The 18,337-nt window shown below is 42.0% G+C and overlaps 1 protein-coding gene across 1 annotated transcript in view; it reads left to right on the forward strand.

The window, feature by feature from the left end:
- RHPN2 (rhophilin Rho GTPase binding protein 2) overlaps nucleotides 1–18,337 on the forward strand; it is a 41,889-nt gene that overhangs the window by 12,184 nt on the left and 11,368 nt on the right. Inside the window, exons 2-7 of the mRNA XM_077288656.1 lie at nucleotides 3,804–3,916; nucleotides 7,443–7,571; nucleotides 9,575–9,650; nucleotides 13,484–13,561; nucleotides 15,235–15,359; nucleotides 17,202–17,368. Coding sequence (XP_077144771.1) covers nucleotides 3,804–3,916; nucleotides 7,443–7,571; nucleotides 9,575–9,650; nucleotides 13,484–13,561; nucleotides 15,235–15,359; nucleotides 17,202–17,368 — 688 coding nt within the window. The remainder of the gene's footprint in view (nucleotides 1–3,803; nucleotides 3,917–7,442; nucleotides 7,572–9,574; nucleotides 9,651–13,483; nucleotides 13,562–15,234; nucleotides 15,360–17,201; nucleotides 17,369–18,337) is intronic.

The following is an 18,337-nucleotide window of genomic DNA, read 5'->3' on the forward strand; positions in this document are numbered from 1 at the left end:
AGCAGTTGTCCTCAGACACGGACTAATTACAGGACTCATGTAGGGACTTGCAGGCTACAAGACTTTCAGATCAGCCAACGACCACAAGACTTCTGCCCCCTGGAAGATGCACACAGCAAAACCGCCAAGAAACACAAGTTCTCCGGGGTTATTTTAATTTCTCAAATTCAGGGACAGATTAAAAAAAAAGTTTCTAAATCATTCAGAAGTGATAGTTATGCCAGCAGGGCATTCTGTGATTTGTAGTTCCACTCTAGCCAGTCACATATTCTCTATATTTGCATTTTAATTAGATTATTGTGGTATTATAGCGACGTCAGTTTTTTTTTACTGTGGTCACATTGTGTCCTGTATGTGGGACGTGTCTCCTGACCCAGAATATAACAGAGGAGTGACCTCCATGACGTAATCCAATGTTATCCCACGGTAGTTGTTCCAAGTACTATTCTATGTGCAGAAAGCGCAACCTCAGAAGCAAAATTCTCGGATCTGTAGAACATTGCCCCCAGGGTGGGTGGAGCACGGTGTGCTGTGTTATCCAGGTGTGCGATGTCAGAGCTGGATATCATATGCTGCAGAAGCACTGATGACGGCATGAGCCTTCCTCCAGTTCTGGGTCAAGGATTATCTGTCTGGCTAGTTCTCTAGTGGCATAGACTGAAAGTTCATGGACCCCAAGGCAAAATATCCAAAAGGGCCTTTAATAATCATTGGATCTGTCAGCAGGTTTTTGCTATGTAATCTGAGAGCTGTATGATGTAGGGGATGAGACCCTGATTCCAGCCACGGATCACTTTTTGGTTTGCATTATGTAATTTTGATACAATGCAGATCTGGCAGAGATCGAGTGCTGAATTCTGTGTCACTCCACCCCCACACCTCTGGCAGCTTTGTGTGTGCACTGTGCATAGGCAGAAATCTGCTAATCTATGGTCTATTATCTATCTCTCTCTCTATTTGGCCTCATTAGATCTGTGTTTTTCAGTGCTGGACTTCTGGACACTTGGTTCCTGTAGTATCTGATTTTACATTCCAGGCAGGTCTCCAGTATTGGGCGCTCCTGCCAGCTATTGTTCACCAGCTCAAAGAGGGCATGCTCTTTCCATGGTGAGCCTTCACTGTGAGCAATAAGCGTAGCAAAAACTGGGTGTGAACTAAAAAATAAGCGTACACTGCACCAGGACTCAGCGTTTATGCACATCCACACCCGTCTGCTTGTATTACAGCCTCTGCTGCTGACCCTTACTGCCTGTAGCTTCATGTGTGCAATGCAATTTTATTGGTGACAAGTGTTATACATGTCACAGTCCTTCCAAAAGTAAAATGTACTAATATAAGCTCTAGGTTATGGCCAAGTGATTGTGGAGGCCATGTCATCTGATGCACCCTCCATCCCTCTTCTGTTTGGTCACAACATCCTTACAATAGCCTAGAAGTTTCCTTCTTGTTTGCAGTTCTCAATAGTGGTTTCTTCTCATAGTCTCCTTTGGACAGTTGATGCTGAGATATGTCTATTACTTGATGTTTATGCATCATTTATGAGGCCTGTTATCTGAGGTGCTGGCAATTTGTGGTTTCTGAGGCTGGTAACTTTGATGAACTTATCCGCTGCAGCAGAGGTGATTCTTGGTCTTTCCTTTCTAATGTGATACTGATGAGAGCAATTGATGGTTTTCATGACTGCACTTGATGATACCTTCAAGGCTCTAGCAATTTTCTGGATTGATTGATCTTCATGTCTTTAAAGTAATGTTGGACTGTGGTTTCTCTTTCCTTAGTTGAGAGTTTCTTGCCATTTTCTGGCTAGGGCTCAGCACGTTATACTCTACAAAACACAGCTGATGGTCGCAAACACTTTTTGTAGGACGGTGATTTCCACACAAACTCTTGATGAAGAAGGCTTTCCAGGTGACAACTTGATGAAGCTGCTTGAGAAACTGCTAAATGCGGGTAAAGCTGTCTTTACAGTAAAAGGGGGGACTATGAGGAATCTAAGGCTTGACACATTTCCTAATCCATCTGTAATACCACATGTAACCTGCATACAGGGGGTGGCTCTATATTTTTAAATCTAATCTACGTCCCTTAAATATGTAGTTGAGTTGGAGAGAGCATATTTTTGCAAATTACATCCCTGGTATTAGGATACAGTGATAAGTGCGTGCCCGTAAACAGGACCGTCATCAGAAAATTGGGCAATTTCCCGTTTTATTGTGCAAGGTCACATGAAAAGGGCAAAGACTCAATAAAACATATTGTGGTCCAGGTTTAGTGGTTGTCGCTGTCGTTCCTCAAGTAGTCACAAATTCTCCTGGACTGACAATTCACCCAATTCAGACAGTAACGCCTCGTCTGCCGGCTTTTTCTAGAAAATCGCCTTTAACAGCCCCATTATACTGCTCGATTAAATAAAGGCCGAGCGCAAGATATTCTGTGTGTCCAATGACTGCCAGCAGACAATGGCTGCTCCTCGCCTCCCGCCGACACCTCATTGTCTGGTGACATCACCCACTCTCATAACAAATCCTACGCTTTGTGGTCGCCTTTCACTAAGGGATGACTCAGATCCTGGGATGTGTAAACCCAAGTGACCAGGATAATGAAAGCCGACATGAATGCTTAGGGATATCCCCATAAACGCCGCTGTAGGCACAGTAAATATGTACAGTATATATGAAGTGGAGGGGAGTGTCATACTTTATATCATCGAGTATCGTCCTGTTAAACATACAGCGGCATTTGATTCTACACATAACTACGTTTCATGGCCCTAGTGAAAAGTGGACGCTTGGCCGCATACCAAAACATGGGCGGCCATTCTTATAGCTAGGCCGATACTTAAGAAGAAGCTCCATAAGGGCGAAACTGAAGCTGTTTGGGTAATGGCCTGTAGACTATCACTACTTTAAAGGGATTGATAGGGTTTCCAAAAAAATCAGATCTGACCACTGAGGCTTTCACCGATCCCCCAAAACAAGGCTCTGAAATGCCTCTGTAGGACGGAGAAGTCGTCAATGTAACTGCCAGCCCTGTACTCCACTTTCTCCTGCAGTCAATAAGTAATGTATATGTATAGTCGGCACTGCCTTATAATGAAATTGTTTCAATCTCTGTTGTTAGGATCAATTTGGGTCTCACTGGTCGGACCCCCATCGATCAGCAAGTTGTCACTGATCGATGGAGTCCCAACGTTCGGACCCCCAGCAATCTGAGCCAGCACCCTTCTCTGACTATGTATCAACCCCAACCAGGAAGGGAGAAAATAGTTTTTTAGGATTGGATATGAGTATCCTCGACTAGACTGGTCTTTTAGGTTTAGCTTTGGGGTACGTTTACACGTAGCAGTAATGCTGCGCCGTCTTTTCTGCCTGGATTTGCAGAGAGTGGAATTCGGTTGCAGCGTATTTGTCTGCGGATTTTCCACCGAATTTTAATTGTCATCCACTATGGATTTTTTTCCTTAAGCATTGAAGTCTTGGGTTCCTGCAGCGAGATCATAGCCTGCGTTCAAACTCTGAGCTTCTGCAGTAGTTTATCTCCCCCTTACATAAGATGAATAGCCGTTTCGCCAGTAGTTGTATCCGCCGCACAGCTTAGCAGAATTAATTGATTGTGTAAAAAGCAGTTTAAGGACTGCAGCGGCTCGGGGCCGTAGGGGATTTTGGCCCCTGCACCTGGACACAATCATATAGCGATGTGATGGGTCGGGTCAGTGGTTGCCACTTGCAAAAGAAAAGTTTTCTTTAACTTATTGCCTGCTGGATACTTATCTAACAAACATATATGTTCTTTATTAATTGCAGGGCAAGGCCATCGCACAGACCGGTCGCAGCAAATTGCAGAATCAAAGGGCCGGGTTGAACAATCAGATCCTGAAAGCGATGCGGATGAGAGCCGGGGCTGAGAACCTCCTGCGGTATGTTCCCATCTCCTCTGTACAAAATGAAGCCTTTGTTCTGTCGGCTTCGGTGATCTTAGATTTCCCAGAGCAGATTCCCAACAGATGCCGCGTACTAATGAACACAGCGAGACAGCGCATTGATTGTAGCAACAGTTCATGCGCAGGTTACCAACCTTCTCCCTCTGGAGGACATACACAGCGGGGGGCACCACGCCAGGGATCACCATGAACCCTTCCAGCAAGACGCAAACACACGCTTCCACTGTAAATCTTCGAGTCATTCCATAGATATCAAATCTTTACCTTTCTCTGGATTATTTGTTTTGGCAAACTCCAATAAAGACTGGTAGCCATTGCATGAACTATTAGTAATCCTTTTCTAAGCAGCGGTCATTGAAAAGTCAACGTGCTCACTACACCGGCCATTGTTGTTTATAGAGGATCTGTGTTGGTGGTCCACCGAGAACAATGGTCTCCCATCCTCCTCTTTTCAAGAGAAGCAAAGAAAAACTCATAAAAGAACCACACAAAGTTTAGTCATCTCTTATTTCAGAGAGAGCAGATTGCTCCTAAGATAAGGCATCAATTGTGCGGGTCCTTTCAGATGTGGTGTAGGCGTATAGTACAAGATGGGGGTGCCGCTATCCTTTGTACTCACCCAGATGAGAAGTAAAGTGTCTAAGCCGCCCAGAACATTTCCAAATTCAAGACTTGAATCATGGATGGGGCTGCACCCCATTGTGGCCAGTCCGTGTCTTGTGGTCCAAGATCAGACCGATTTGCCCGGATATCTGAAAGAGCCCTTGCACATCCTGAATTTGCAGAATTTTGCAGTGACAAAAAATACCTTGCCCTTAGGATTTCGCCTCTAAATCTCTTTAAGATACATCCGGATTTTATACCGCAGACTTGCAAGCAGAAAATCAAAGCGATAGTCAATTAAACACGCTGCAGAAAGTGATCGGTCTTGCAGATTTCGCACATTTTCAGCAATGCAAACAGGGATGCGCCTTAAAGATTTTAATCACATTTGTTGTAGAAATTTCTACATCTTTTCCTTGCACCTGACATATTGATGTACTTGCCATTAAAGCAGCCAAGATTCAGACAAATGGATTGGATTTTTGGTGTAGAAATTTTTTGCAATAAATTTTGCCGCGTGTGAAAGGACACGGGGTTTGTGGAGCACTCATTGGGGTCTGTAGCACCTAGAAACTCAATTGCAGTTGCAAAAAAAAGACCCCATAATAAGGTATTGCGGCAGTAAGGAGGCATATGTTGTTGCTTGCACCACGAGCATCCTATCCACATTTTTACATTTTATGTAGCCCCGATAGATCGTGAAGTCATCAGTGGCAGATTTTTTATGGTGAGCCTTCAAGTTACGCCTCTGGGGACGAGTTATATGAGGGTGTCCTATAAAAATCGCACGCTGTTTAATATGTCTAACAAAGGACTCGTTCGATGGTTTCACCAACTGTAGGTGAATGCACCAATACGACTATTCGAAAGAGGTCATTTCTTTCAAATATCTTCACAATCCTCGAAAATGAGCCATAAAAGAGACGCGGTCTTCTCCACAGTCTTGATGACTGTCCTTCCCACCACGGAGAAGCATGCTACGCTTTTCATGTTGGTCATTGGATAATCCAATTACTCTCTAATTCCCCTTCAAAATACTGAGAAAGTTGCTCCAAGACAATATAGATGAGTGGAAGAGCGATATAAGGGCATGTGGAGAATCTGAGAGCAAAGTTGACGGCAGCCATCACAAATGGACAGTAGGGCTGGAATCACACGTGCAGGTTTTGCGGAACTATGTGTTTCCTTTACGCTTTTGTTTCTTTTTTTTTTTGCATCGAAAATTGAACATGTGATTCCAGAATAAAGGATGATATTTGTAGATGTGGATCAGCCATATTCCAAGTACTTTCCATGGTTTATCGCTAGAGATGATCGAAACCGCGCTTAAATGTCAACACCAAAAACTCATTAAAAAAAAGATATAAAACAGTAAGAAAAACGCAGCAAAAATTCAAAGCAGATTGTTGCATAATTCGTGCAGAATAAATGCAGAATTCTTTGCATATGGGAATATGATCATATAGGAATGCCGCTAAAACGGATACTCTTTTGCGGGTTGTCCCAAAAAATTTCTAGGAACTGTTGTCATGTGTCCATTCCAATAAGTGAATATCGACACATTTTGCATACCCACAATTTAAACTTCTAGGCTACGTTGCCACGATTAGCATTTAGTGAGTCTTTGATGTTACAGATTTTCTACACCAATTTGCCAATTTACGTTACGTTAATTTTTTTTATGGCTTTTTTTCAGCATATTTTTATTAGTGTTTTTTTTTTTTTTACATTGCGGTTTTTGTTTCTGTTTAGTATTTAGTGTTTTAAATAAAAATTGCTTTATTTTGTAAATTTTCTGTTACTTAGCTTGGATAAAGTCATTCAAATTGCATGCATAGTTACTGCATTTCCACTGCAGAATTGCAATAAAAAAAAATTAAAAATGCAGTTTTTTTTTTTTTTTTTTTTTAATCTGTGTATTTGTCTCATTTCGTTCAAATCTGTGGGAAAAAAATCCGCAAATAAAATGCTTATTTACAGCACGAGAAATTGACATGTTGCGAATTTCAAACTCGCAAAGCATTGTTAATTTCCACAGATAAGCCCGATTTATATGCCATAAATCCCGTTCACTTTTTTTGGAACTGTAAAATTTCTTGGGCCAGAAAATATGCAGCTGGAAGAAAAAAAGCACCAAAAACTCATGGTGGAACTGGGGCGTACAGAGTTTATCTGAGCATTTAAAGGAAAAATTTAAAAAATTTTGAGACGTAGAAGCCCCCATTCAGTACTGTTGACCTGGACCACCACTGATTAATCAAATCAAGGGGTTCAAAGGAAACTCTTACACCTCTGTTGGCATGCTCTGAGCCCTTTTGCCCCTTGGATTGAGCGATCGGTTGGGGTCTCGGAACCAAAAATTATCACCAGAAAATAGTGGAGAACAGGAGCTATAATGTCTCAAAAATGGTTCTTTCGGTGGTTTATTTTTCTGGAGTGATCATGTGTTGTGCACAGTGCTCCAGGCAGCTAAACAGAGACCAGCGGGGACTACCGGAGCGTTGGCGTTGGATCCACAGCTGTGGAGTCGGTAAGCCAAACCTCCGACTCTGACTCTTCAATTTCCATGACACTGACTCTAACTCCACCAAAATGGGCTCTGACTCAGACTCCACAACTCCGACTCCACAGCCCTGACAAGGCTATGGAGTCGGTAGGCCAAACCTCCGACTCCGACCCCTCAATTTCCATGTCTCTGACTCCACCAAAATGGGCTCCGACTCCACAGCCCTGGTTGTATTGGCAGGTGAATACTATTTGATTTCCTGCTGTCGGATTAAACCCCTTTAAAACAGAACAGAAAGGAGAATATGAACAATTCCGAGCATTTACAATATACCTCCCGGTTGAAGCATATTCTGAGACCCTAACAATGTCTTATTCTTGTCTATTTATACAGGGCCACCAACAATAGCAAAGTCCGAGAGCAGGTTCTCCTGGAACTGAGCTACGTCAACTCCAATCTGCAGGTTCTCAAAGAGGAGCTGGAAGGTCTGAACATATCGGTGGAGGTCTACCAGCACACAGAGTAAGACCCGTCACCAACTTATGCTATCACTTCACGGATAAAACTCCAAAGATCGTAAATAGGACTTATACTATTATGAAGACCACGTTGACCTCGGAACGAGGAATTAATAGCAGAACTTCGAGCAGTGTTCCGCTCCGGCCCTGCCTTTGTTTACCAGAGAGTCATATCTTGCATTCCTGATTACAGCGCTTGCCGTGGCATAGACCCGGCTATTTCGAGTGTCTCTAAGGACACAATGAGAATTTCTTGGCAGATAAGGGCCACATTAGCTGTTTGGCAGTCACACTTGCTGTGATTGACTTTGTAGTTGCAAGGTTTGAATCACACATGGAGGTTTTTTTATGCAGTTTATTTTTGGGGGGAAGAAACAAAAGCGGATACAAAAGAGAGAAGTATCAGTTTAATTCCTTTATGCTTTACTTTATTTCTGGATCCACTTCTCAAAAAATTCCGCCCCCGATTTGACTAACAAAGTGCAAAAGAGTTCACCGCAAAAGTGTGCAAGCCCCGTAGAGATCATGTAAAGTGTCAGCATGACTTAAATTAAAGAGGATCTGTCACTTGCCATAAATATATATTTTTTTACATGGTGTAAATGCCGCTGTTCTCCTGAATCCGGCGATGTTTTTCTTTTCTTCCTGCGCCTCTCCATTCCTGAGATATGGGCCCTTCTGCCTTGTTGTCTAAGGGGGCCTGGCACACGGAGATGAGTTGAGAACCACACCCCCTTGTCTATCAGGACACAATTCAAACACAGGGAAGATGCGGCCATACCTCATGAACGCAGAGGAGCAGGAACAAAAGAAAAACATCGCCGGATTCAGGAGAACAGCGGCTATTACACCAGGTATAAAGGATTACACATTTATTGCAAGTGACAGGTCATCTTTAACTATTTTTTTTTATGCTTTATAATACATTACTATGACTTTTATGTCTGATCTATGGCCGTCCTGTGTTTATAGGTAGGTATTAGTAATAACTATAGAATGTGGACATGATTGCTGGGTGTGTATAGTGCCTCTGAGGTAATGGCAGATTACAGAGAGCACATGACCCGGTTTCAAGCATTCGTCCTCACTTATTTGAGAACACTCCCTGTCTCCCTGTGTCCTGCAATATTCAGACTCATTAGATAAGGAAGCTGCAGATTCAGCGCTACGATGACAAAGAGCAGCTGGCTCTGTGCTGAGGTTGCCGCTTTAGTGTGCATTTTTTTTTTTATATACTGGAACATTATTCTTTCGTTAGTTTGCCAAAATTGTATATTTAAAGGGGTTGTCCAATGCTGTTCAGAATAATAGGCTTGTGAAAGAGGGTCCCTAATCAAGAGCACCCCTCCGTTAGTCATGGCTTGTATTCCACTGGCTCAAATAATGGGGGGTCCCCACTACTTTCCCACTTTTTTTGGACTACAGAAAAACAGATGAAGCTTTAGCAGTGGTAGTATTGGGATTAGAAAAAAAATGGCTCCTTTTTTTTTTTTTCTGGAAACAGCGCCACACTTGTCTATGGGTTGGGTTTGGTATTGCATTTCTGTTCTATTAAAATGAATGGAACTAAGCTGCAGTACCACATATAACCTTTCAGCAGGTGTGGCGCTGTTTTAAAAAAAAAAAAAAGAAAAGATTGCTCTAATCATATACGACCACAGTAGGCATTTTGTGCGCTGCTATATCATGCTTCCATGTGAAATTGGTGGAGAAAGGTTGAACTTGATGGACCTAGGTCCTTTTTCCAACCTATGTAACCTTATTATTCTCAGCAAAGCTTGGGGAGATTCCTGCCTTGCAGTTTGCTACTATCATAATTAATCTATTAGCAGACACTTCTGTGATACCGAAGAGATAGAAGCCAAGATAATGATCAATTACATCTATTCTACAGTTATTCTATCCTTCTCCTTTGCACTCACATAAGACTGCACAATACTCTCTCGGGGCCGCGTTGCTATAGGATGTGCCCTCATTGATTGACTCGTAATACATTATATATTATAGGCAGGCCGCCAGCATTCCTCTCATCCCTCTCGGCCTTAAAGAGACAAAAGATGTTAACTTCACCACGGCGTTCAAGGTAACTGGAAATATTTTCTTGTTATTTTCTAAGAATAATTTTCTGCATGTTTGAGGCTGGATATGAAACATGGAAGATTTGGGTACTTTTTCCTGAGTTTTATGGTTTAGGGTAGAATCCCCTTATTTAAAATCTATTTAGAAGTTCTTTAAAGGGGACTTCTTCCTGGATTTTTTAATTTAAACCGAATACCTCCCCTAATTGCCACTGTTCCACAGATTGTGGAACAGTTTTTCTTTTTCTTCTGTGACCCTCTGTTCCAAAGATATGCCCCCCGATAAGAATGATGCAAATTTTCAGCTGAGTGCATACCCTGGGCATATGCTTTTTCTCCTCTGATGCTGGCCAATCAAAACATGGCCATGCCCACAGAAGTTCTGTAGTATGCGCCCAGTAGGTGGAAGGGAAAATTTGCATCATTGTTATCGAGGAGCACAACTTTGGAACGGAGGGGCGCAGGAGAAAAAGAAAAACTGTTCCAGAATCAGTGGAACAACAGCAATTGAAAGAGGTACTTAATTTAAAGAAAAAAATCCAGTTAAAGTTTCCCTCTAAAGCGAAACTTAAGGGTTTATACATGCGAAGACATATTTACTGCAATTTATCTGTGGAAATTTAAGCAAATTCCTCTTTTATATCACTGGTGGTTATCTGCACTGGCCTTGCTATTATAGAAATCTCATCCCCATGTCATGGTGAGGCTGTCCTGGGCTTGTGTTTATGCACAGCAGCCAATCATTGGTGACAAAACTGTAGGAGGAGGTAAAGAACTTCAGCTGTCACTGTGTTACTGCAACAGAGAGGAGCCAGAAGACTGTAGCGTCTGATATCTCCTTCTCCTGGGCTGAAAAGAAGCACTTCTCATTCTTTTTAAAATGTGTTTATTTCTTTTGGCAGAACAGGGGTTAATCGGTCATGTTAGAAACTCTGTGAGTATGCACTCTCAGCTGAGTTCAGTTAGCCACTCCCAACCCCTTTATAATCTGGGTCCTGATTCAAACCCATGTCAGAGCTAGCTTTTGCTGCATGGCTTGGTGGTGAGGTGTTTATATGAGAAGTAGTTTTGAAGGAGTTATCTGTGACTGCTGCTTGGGTTTGTATGTCTGATAATTCCCTTCCCTCCTCTTACTTTTTTTTTTTTTCCCCCATTCTCCACTCCCCGGTGCATTCCTCTATTATATTTGAGTGAATATTTGTATGCCTGGTGTTTTCAGTTTACCCTTGTTTGTGTTGCCCTATTCATCGGGTTGGTGTACTGCGGTGCACAGTAGCACCCCTCTTCCCAGGGTGGGGCAAGAGAACAGACGGAGATAAGGCAAGGGTGGCGGCCCCGGCATCTTCACCTTCAGAAGTATCCCACTGAATAGGGCACCCCCTAGTGGTAGGGACAGGGAAGGAGCCCCTGGGTCACCCGACAGCTGGGTCATGACATCAGCCTTAACCAACAATAAGGCATGGGCTGTGTCTCAGACAAACCCAGACTCCCTTTAGCTAAACTGCAGCCATAGATTTCAACATTGACTGCCCTGGGCTTACTTTTACACTCCTAAGCCATTCAGAGGAGGCAGAGTTACATCGGAAGGGGAAGAGCAGAAGCCTCAGCCAATGATAAGACGGGGTGTGTCTGAGACTACCACAGATCCCCTGTAGGCACTGTTGTCTTAGATCCAACCAACCATGTAAAACGTATATACTAAAGAAATGTAGGAATTTAGAGGACTCGACCCCACTGACAACTCATCCTACAAATATTACTCAAGAGGTTTTTATCATTCTTCTATCGTCTCAAGATGAGCAAGAGTGAAAGTTCCTATTCTTAAGATGACGAGCGCCGTCTATTTTTAGAGAAGTTAATGTAGACTCATTCGTTCACTTAATGGAAACGTGTCCCGAGAGCTACAGTACGTCACGTATTATCGTGCCCTGAATCATCCTGACCCTCCCTCCGAAGCGGAGGAAACTTACAGCAATGAATTTGAAGCAGATCTCCGACAGTGGGCAACACCCACCACTTTCCTCCAAAACTGCCACCCGGGGAAAGATCTGTCAGTGACTAATGCAGAATACACCCAGGATTCCTCTCTGGAGCTACTCATCCTGATGTATTAGCCTGTTATAATAATGATTAGCAATTTTCCTTATTAAAGTATAACTCCGCCTAAAACTAAATGATATAGCGCCAAGTCCAGTGACATCATTTCATGTGCAGTTTACTTTTGCTTTGCATTCAGACACTGATCTTACCCTTAAAGTGGACCTGTTACCAGGTCAAATGTGACTAGCATTCCGGATCCTCTGGGGCGTGTCTTTAGGCTTCACTGTATAATTGTCTTATTGGTAAAAAAACATAAAAATTAGCACTAAATAAAAAGGTTCCTATCTCTGAATCCATGATTGAAAAAAAAAAATATATATATATATTTATGTGTGTAGTAAAAGTAAAATAAGAGCAAAACCTGGCCACATTTGACCAGCTCCTATTTAAGGATTTTCATAGAACAGCAAATATTTTTCGACTACCCTATTATCCTTACTGGTGATATGTCGCAGCATCACAAAGTGAGATAATCACTACATAAAATCCATGTTGATCTTTTGCTATGCAATCAGAAAGCAGCATAAAGTAGAGGCAAAGACCTTGATTCCAGTGATGTGTCACTTACTAAGCTTGGTTTTGCTGTTTTGAGACAATCAGTGTTTTATGAACAGAAGATTATCACTACAGGACTAGGTGTCTAGTGCCTCCTGGTCCCACCACACCCCCATCACTGATACGGTGTACACAGAAAGCAGCCAATCAGTGGTGTGGGCGGGGTTATACAGGGCCCAACATTCAGAGCTCTGTTAAATCTGTAGCAGGGAAAACTGTGATTGTATCACAACTGCTACACCCAGTAAACTAAGTGATACATCATTGGAATCAGGGTGTCTGTACCTACATCATACTGCATAGCAAAAATCTGCTGGCAAATTCCCAATTTTGAACAGATTTGGGTTACTGTTTTACTTAAAGGGTTTGTACCAAGTTGTAAAATTAACCCCTATGTTTGGGGACTATATGGCAGGTCCGTATACATTACCTTGTCAGTATGGGCATTATATAGGGAAATAACAGACATGTTCTTTGTGCTGCTCCTTTGTCTACACTCATGTTGAGGTGTCGAGAAGGGTCATCCTCTGTAGAATATTATATTATTGGACCAGATTACTGTTCTTTACATATCAGAATATGGACGGTCCAAACTGAAAAAGACCTGGTCCCTGGCCCTAAAAACTAACATTTTATTGGTGAGCGGAGCCTAAATTTATGACTTCCAATGAAATTCTGTAAAGATAGGAAACCGAAGGAGGCGTCAAAGTGGTCAAACATTGTATAGTAATAAAAATGCCACATCGGTTAATTATTCATAGAACGCTCCGGCCTTTTTAGCCCTTTGCTAATTACTTTGAAATGTTTCTGGGAAAAGGTCAATGAGTATTAACTTTGTACACACTGATAAATACCACCCCTTTGATAAAGTAACTTTAACAGGGCAGTTCGGTCTAGAAAACCCATTTTTATTCACCCTATCGGGGAATTGTTGCAATGAGCGCCACTTGTTCTGGAGGAACTCTACTGTCCAGCATTACACATACATATGAATGTCTCGTGTGCAATTCTATACTTGCCCTGTGGGGGCCCTGCAGGAAAGTTGAGCACTTACTGCAAAGTTCACACGCCGATCACTGTCGATCCCAGCAGTGGGACACTCCATGATCCTCATATTTTCTATTAGGTAGCGATTTTCCCAAAGTGGAGAACCCCTTTAATTTCTTTTTCTTTTTCTTTATAGGACTTTATACTGGAACATTACAGTGAAGATGGAGCTGATTATGAGAACGAGCTGGCTGACCTGATGGATCTCAGACAGGTAGAGGCCTTATTACGACCGGCTTCCGCATATCGGCGTTGGGTACACGGAGCAACATTTTTAGCAAATTTTTAAATGTGCAGCATATTCATTGTGTTGGGGAAATGCTGTGGATTTTATCCTCCATCCCTCCCAATTTTTAGAAGGGGTAAAATCCACAATAATTCCGCAGCAGAATCTGTAGTATCTCTGTAAATTTACGACAACTTCCACCAACTCTGCAGTGTTACTTATAAGGATAGGTTCCCATTTAATTACCGTAATTATCAGAACGTCACCCCCCCCATCCCCCTCTCTCAGGTTCCTGATATAAAAGCCAAAGTTCACCAAAGCTATGTTAAAATTTAACTTTTTGGAAGCTTTGCAATACAATGCAATCTAAGTCAATTTTTTTTTTCCGCCTGCACCCTCCTTTTATCCTGCTGCTGGACCGTTTCCCACTTTAGTAGTGTGACAGGTGTACAAGGGTATATTTGGTGACTATTAGAGACTAGCAATCGTGCAAGGGTTAAAGAAAAAAAACAACCCAAAACGGTGCCTGACATACCTTTATGTCACTCATACTGCACAATTAGGCTATGTTCACACGATGCGGTTTTTGCTGCGGATCCGCAGCGGATTTGCAGCTGCGGATCCGCATCCTTTTTCCATGCAGGGTACAGTACAATGTAACCCTATGGAAAAAAAAACGCTGTTCCCACGTTCCTTTTTTCCGCTGGAAAATCCACGCTGATTTTCTGCGGAAAAAAAGAAGTACCATGTCAATTCTTTCTGCGGATTCCGCAGCGGGTTTCCACCTGCACCAATAGGAAAATGCAGCTGGAAACCCGCAATGGAATCCGCAGTAGAAAAAGGATAGAAAACCGCAGTGAAAACCACCGCAGGTTTTGCACTGCGGGTTTCACAAATCAGGACCTGAAAAATCCGCAGAGAAAAAAGGATCGTGTGAACAAGCCCTTAGTGTCTCAGACTCAAAAAAAAAAATTTGCATAGACTAAGAAAAAAAAAAATGGACTGCACTCAGATGACATCCAAGTGCGGTCCGATATTCACGGACTGTCAGAATGGAGAAGGTGGAGAATTTTTGTTTTATTTCTCCACTTGCGAGAAAATCGGATGACACTCGTACCACACTCTGATCAAATTCTGATCAGAATAGTCCATTTTTCTCATCTGCAAGAACATTGGACATCTGAATGAGCCCTAAGGCCTTGACATTTTCCCAAGTTTTCCCCACCAAAATTCGCAACAGCAAACTTCTGTGTATTATGTTTTTGCATTTTTCTATGGTTTTCCTAATTTTTTATGTATTTTTGGTGCAGATTTGACAACGTTTTATATAAGTTTGTTAGTGCAGAATCACTGTATTTAAAACACAGTTGCAATTTTTACAGGCTCTATAAGAAATCTATAGGAAAAAAACTTTGCTAAAAACTTACAGATCAACAGCGTCTTTAAGTGAATGTTGGGCAGGAGTTTTCATGAAATCACAGCCTCTTTGGTTGAACTGTTAAATGCAGCAAATTTTCAGCCCAAAGCGAAAAATGCCATTGAAGAAATGCAAAATTTACTCTATGTAGGAACATGACCTAAGTCAACAGGGTCCAAATAAGGTCCCAGTTTTGGCGCCCCCCATAGGTACTCCTTTGTGCATTACGGTTTCCTTTTTATAGGCATGTCGAACACCCAGCCGAGATGAAGCTGGCCTTGAGATGTTGATCAGCTATTTCCAGCAGCTTGGATTCCTGGAGAACCGGTTCTTTCCATCCAGCAGAAATATGGGGATACTGTTCACATGGTAAGAAATAACAAAAATCTACATATATAAAAGAACATTTAAAGGGTTTATTCTACCAGATCAAGTATTAAATCCTGTTTTAGAGGGGTTGCTAACAGCTGCTTCGAAGGACTTAATGCAGCCATGTATTTGAATGAGCACTATGAAATGACAATTCTTGATTGTTATGTACAGGGGAGAGGGGCAGGGCACTTTGTGTTCCCCTATCTGAGTTTTTCTCAAAGTATTTTCCCTTCGGGAGCTTAGTAGACTTCACAAACATGTAACCGGAGACTGTGTGGGTTGTCAGAACAGGTTTGCTTAGACAAATATCTTCACAGTTCAGATTTTCATCTTATCACTTTTGTGAAAGCGACAAGGGCCGTTGCCTTGCTGAGGGCTGTTGCCTTGCCAATGGCCGTTGCCTTGTCGAGGGCCGTTGCCTTGTCGAGGGCCGTTGCCTTGCCGAGGGCCGTTGCCTTGCCGAGGGCCGTTGCCTTGCCGAGGGCCGTTGCCTTGCCGAGGGCCGTTGCCTTGCCGAGGGCCGTTGCCTTGCTGAGCATTAGAAGATGCTTAGGCCACCAGGACCTTAGAGTCCTTTTGCTGGAACTGTCATGGGGCTATGAATCAAACAATGCAAAAAGGGACTTGACAATTAAAGGAGTATTGTCAAGTTTGGAAGTTATCCTCTATCCTTTGGTTAGGGGTTAATTTCCCAATCGTTGGCTCAATCCGCTGGGAGCTCAATCATGCCCACATCCGCACATGAGCTCGTCTGGTCTTTGGAACTCCCATAAGAATGAATCAAGCAGCAGTGCCATGATCAACCACCGCTCCATTCTGGGGATAGGTGGGGGTCCCAGAAATCGATCCTCCAACAATCGGGAAGTTATAACTTCCAAACTTGAGAATACTCCTGCTCATACTACTCCACCCAAACTATGAAAACTTACATTTAAAGGAGTATTGATGTCCACACTTAATCTTGACCACCCTAAGGTTTCCTCACCATGAATTTCAAGTAATTTTTATATACCGGTATTTTTATTTTTTTAATCTATTTTTTGGTGATGCTTTTGGATGTGCCTTTTTTGGGGACCTATTCAAATCTTATCGAAAAATGCCCCAAAAATCAAAACACAGAGCATTCTGAATATTGTTGACCCCCAAAGACGCTACCAAAACCCTAGAAAGCAAAACAGAATTGACCAAACCTGTCCTACCTCACCCCCTCTTTATTGTCCATACAAATCAATCAGAGCTTATCAAATCTAGGCTGTAATTGATTGATTGCTACATATTTGGTATCGCCACGTGCAATATGGCTGATAACAGAGGGTAAAAGCTGCAGATATATTATCCCTTTAAATATGTCTCTGTCATAATAACATGAATTTATATGGCACATTTTTTGATCATTCCCTTTAAGTCATACGAATAGGTTAGAAGTGGCCAGTGTTTATTCAGCCTTAACTAATTAGCTGTGTAGCCAGGTAGGAGTGCAAACATGGCCACAAATGTAGGCTTGTGTTCCTCCTCCGCATCTGCTGAGTGCACAAAAATAAAAGGAAAGGCTCAACATCAATGACAGGCTGCGTTTTTGATTCTTAGATATAGGCCTGACTCAGCCTTTCATGAACCCATGGGCCTTTATAAATGTCGCGATGAATTGCCAGGGAGGGGGGATTAATTATCTTGTTGCATCACTAATGAACAAGAGTTAAAAATATATATATATATATATAGTATATACATTTTTTTTTTTTATTTTGACTAGATACCACAGTAGACTTTCATTAATTTAAATTATTAAATTATTTAAAACTATTAAATTGAATAATCTAAATGTTTGTTTGTTTTTAGGTATGACTCCTTTACTGGCGTTCCTGTCAGCCAGCCGAATATCTCGCTGGAGAAGGCCAGCATTTTATTCAACATGGCCGCCCTATACACACAGATTGGGACCCGCAGCAACCGACAGACGAAAACCGGACTGGAGGAGGCCGTGACCATGTTCCAGAAAGCTGCGGGTACTGTTATACCGTCCACAGTATATATAATATAAGCATGATGAGTATCACCTAATGATCGCCATAGACAACAGGGAAGGGGTTAAAATGTAATAAAATATTATACTCCTCTATAATGTCCGTGCTGCTCTCCGCCAGGTTCCTCCGTGCACTTTCTCCGATTTTCGGGACTTTTGGCGCTGACTAGGTCCCACATGGTCACGTGGGGCGTGACGCACATCAGTGAGGGAACGGGCGGAGGACCCCCCCCAAAAAGAATCCAACAAAATTGATTAAGTCCTGAAATATTCGGATATTGATAAATCTGAATTTTTTAGGAAATTCATATCGCATTTAATTTGTGACGAATCGATTCTTCTCTACAAGATTTCTGCCGCGGATTTGCATGAGAATCAGCTCCATTATCTATCAACATTATTATCGGTGTGGAGTGCGCCGAAAATTCGTAGCAAGCTACTTTTTGCCATGGTGACACACAAAAAAGCATGTAGAAAATTCCCGACCCCTTTCACATGCATGGCATATGGATTTTATATTGATTTAATTGCAAAATATGTGCCAAAAACTCAGCAAAAAAAAAAAATGCTGTGTGACCATAAACTAATGTATATTTGCAAGATGCTCAGAAATATTTAACCTAGTACACGATACTGTGGCCATGCTTGTTTGTTTGTTTTTTTGCTGAAACCTGGACAAAAATGCACATTTTTTTTTCTGCAATTTATAAAAATCAGGGCAAAAAAAAGAAAGAAAAAAGTTTAATAAAAAATGCGTATTTTCAGCTGCTCTAGCTGTTAATATTTCCCCACCTCTCTCCCTTTAGGGGAGGAATAACCAGAACTTGTATATTCTTGTAATTTCTACCTTTCATATCGCTGTCTTCAAGCAGATCTCCTAATTATATGATATTTGGTATAAAGCTTTTCTCTTGAAGAATCTGTGAATGTTTCGAGCCGATTTTGTTGCAGA

The sequence above is a fragment of the Ranitomeya variabilis genome, chromosome 2 (assembly GCF_051348905.1).
Source record: "Ranitomeya variabilis isolate aRanVar5 chromosome 2, aRanVar5.hap1, whole genome shotgun sequence".
Lineage (NCBI taxonomy): Eukaryota > Metazoa > Chordata > Amphibia > Anura > Dendrobatidae > Ranitomeya > Ranitomeya variabilis.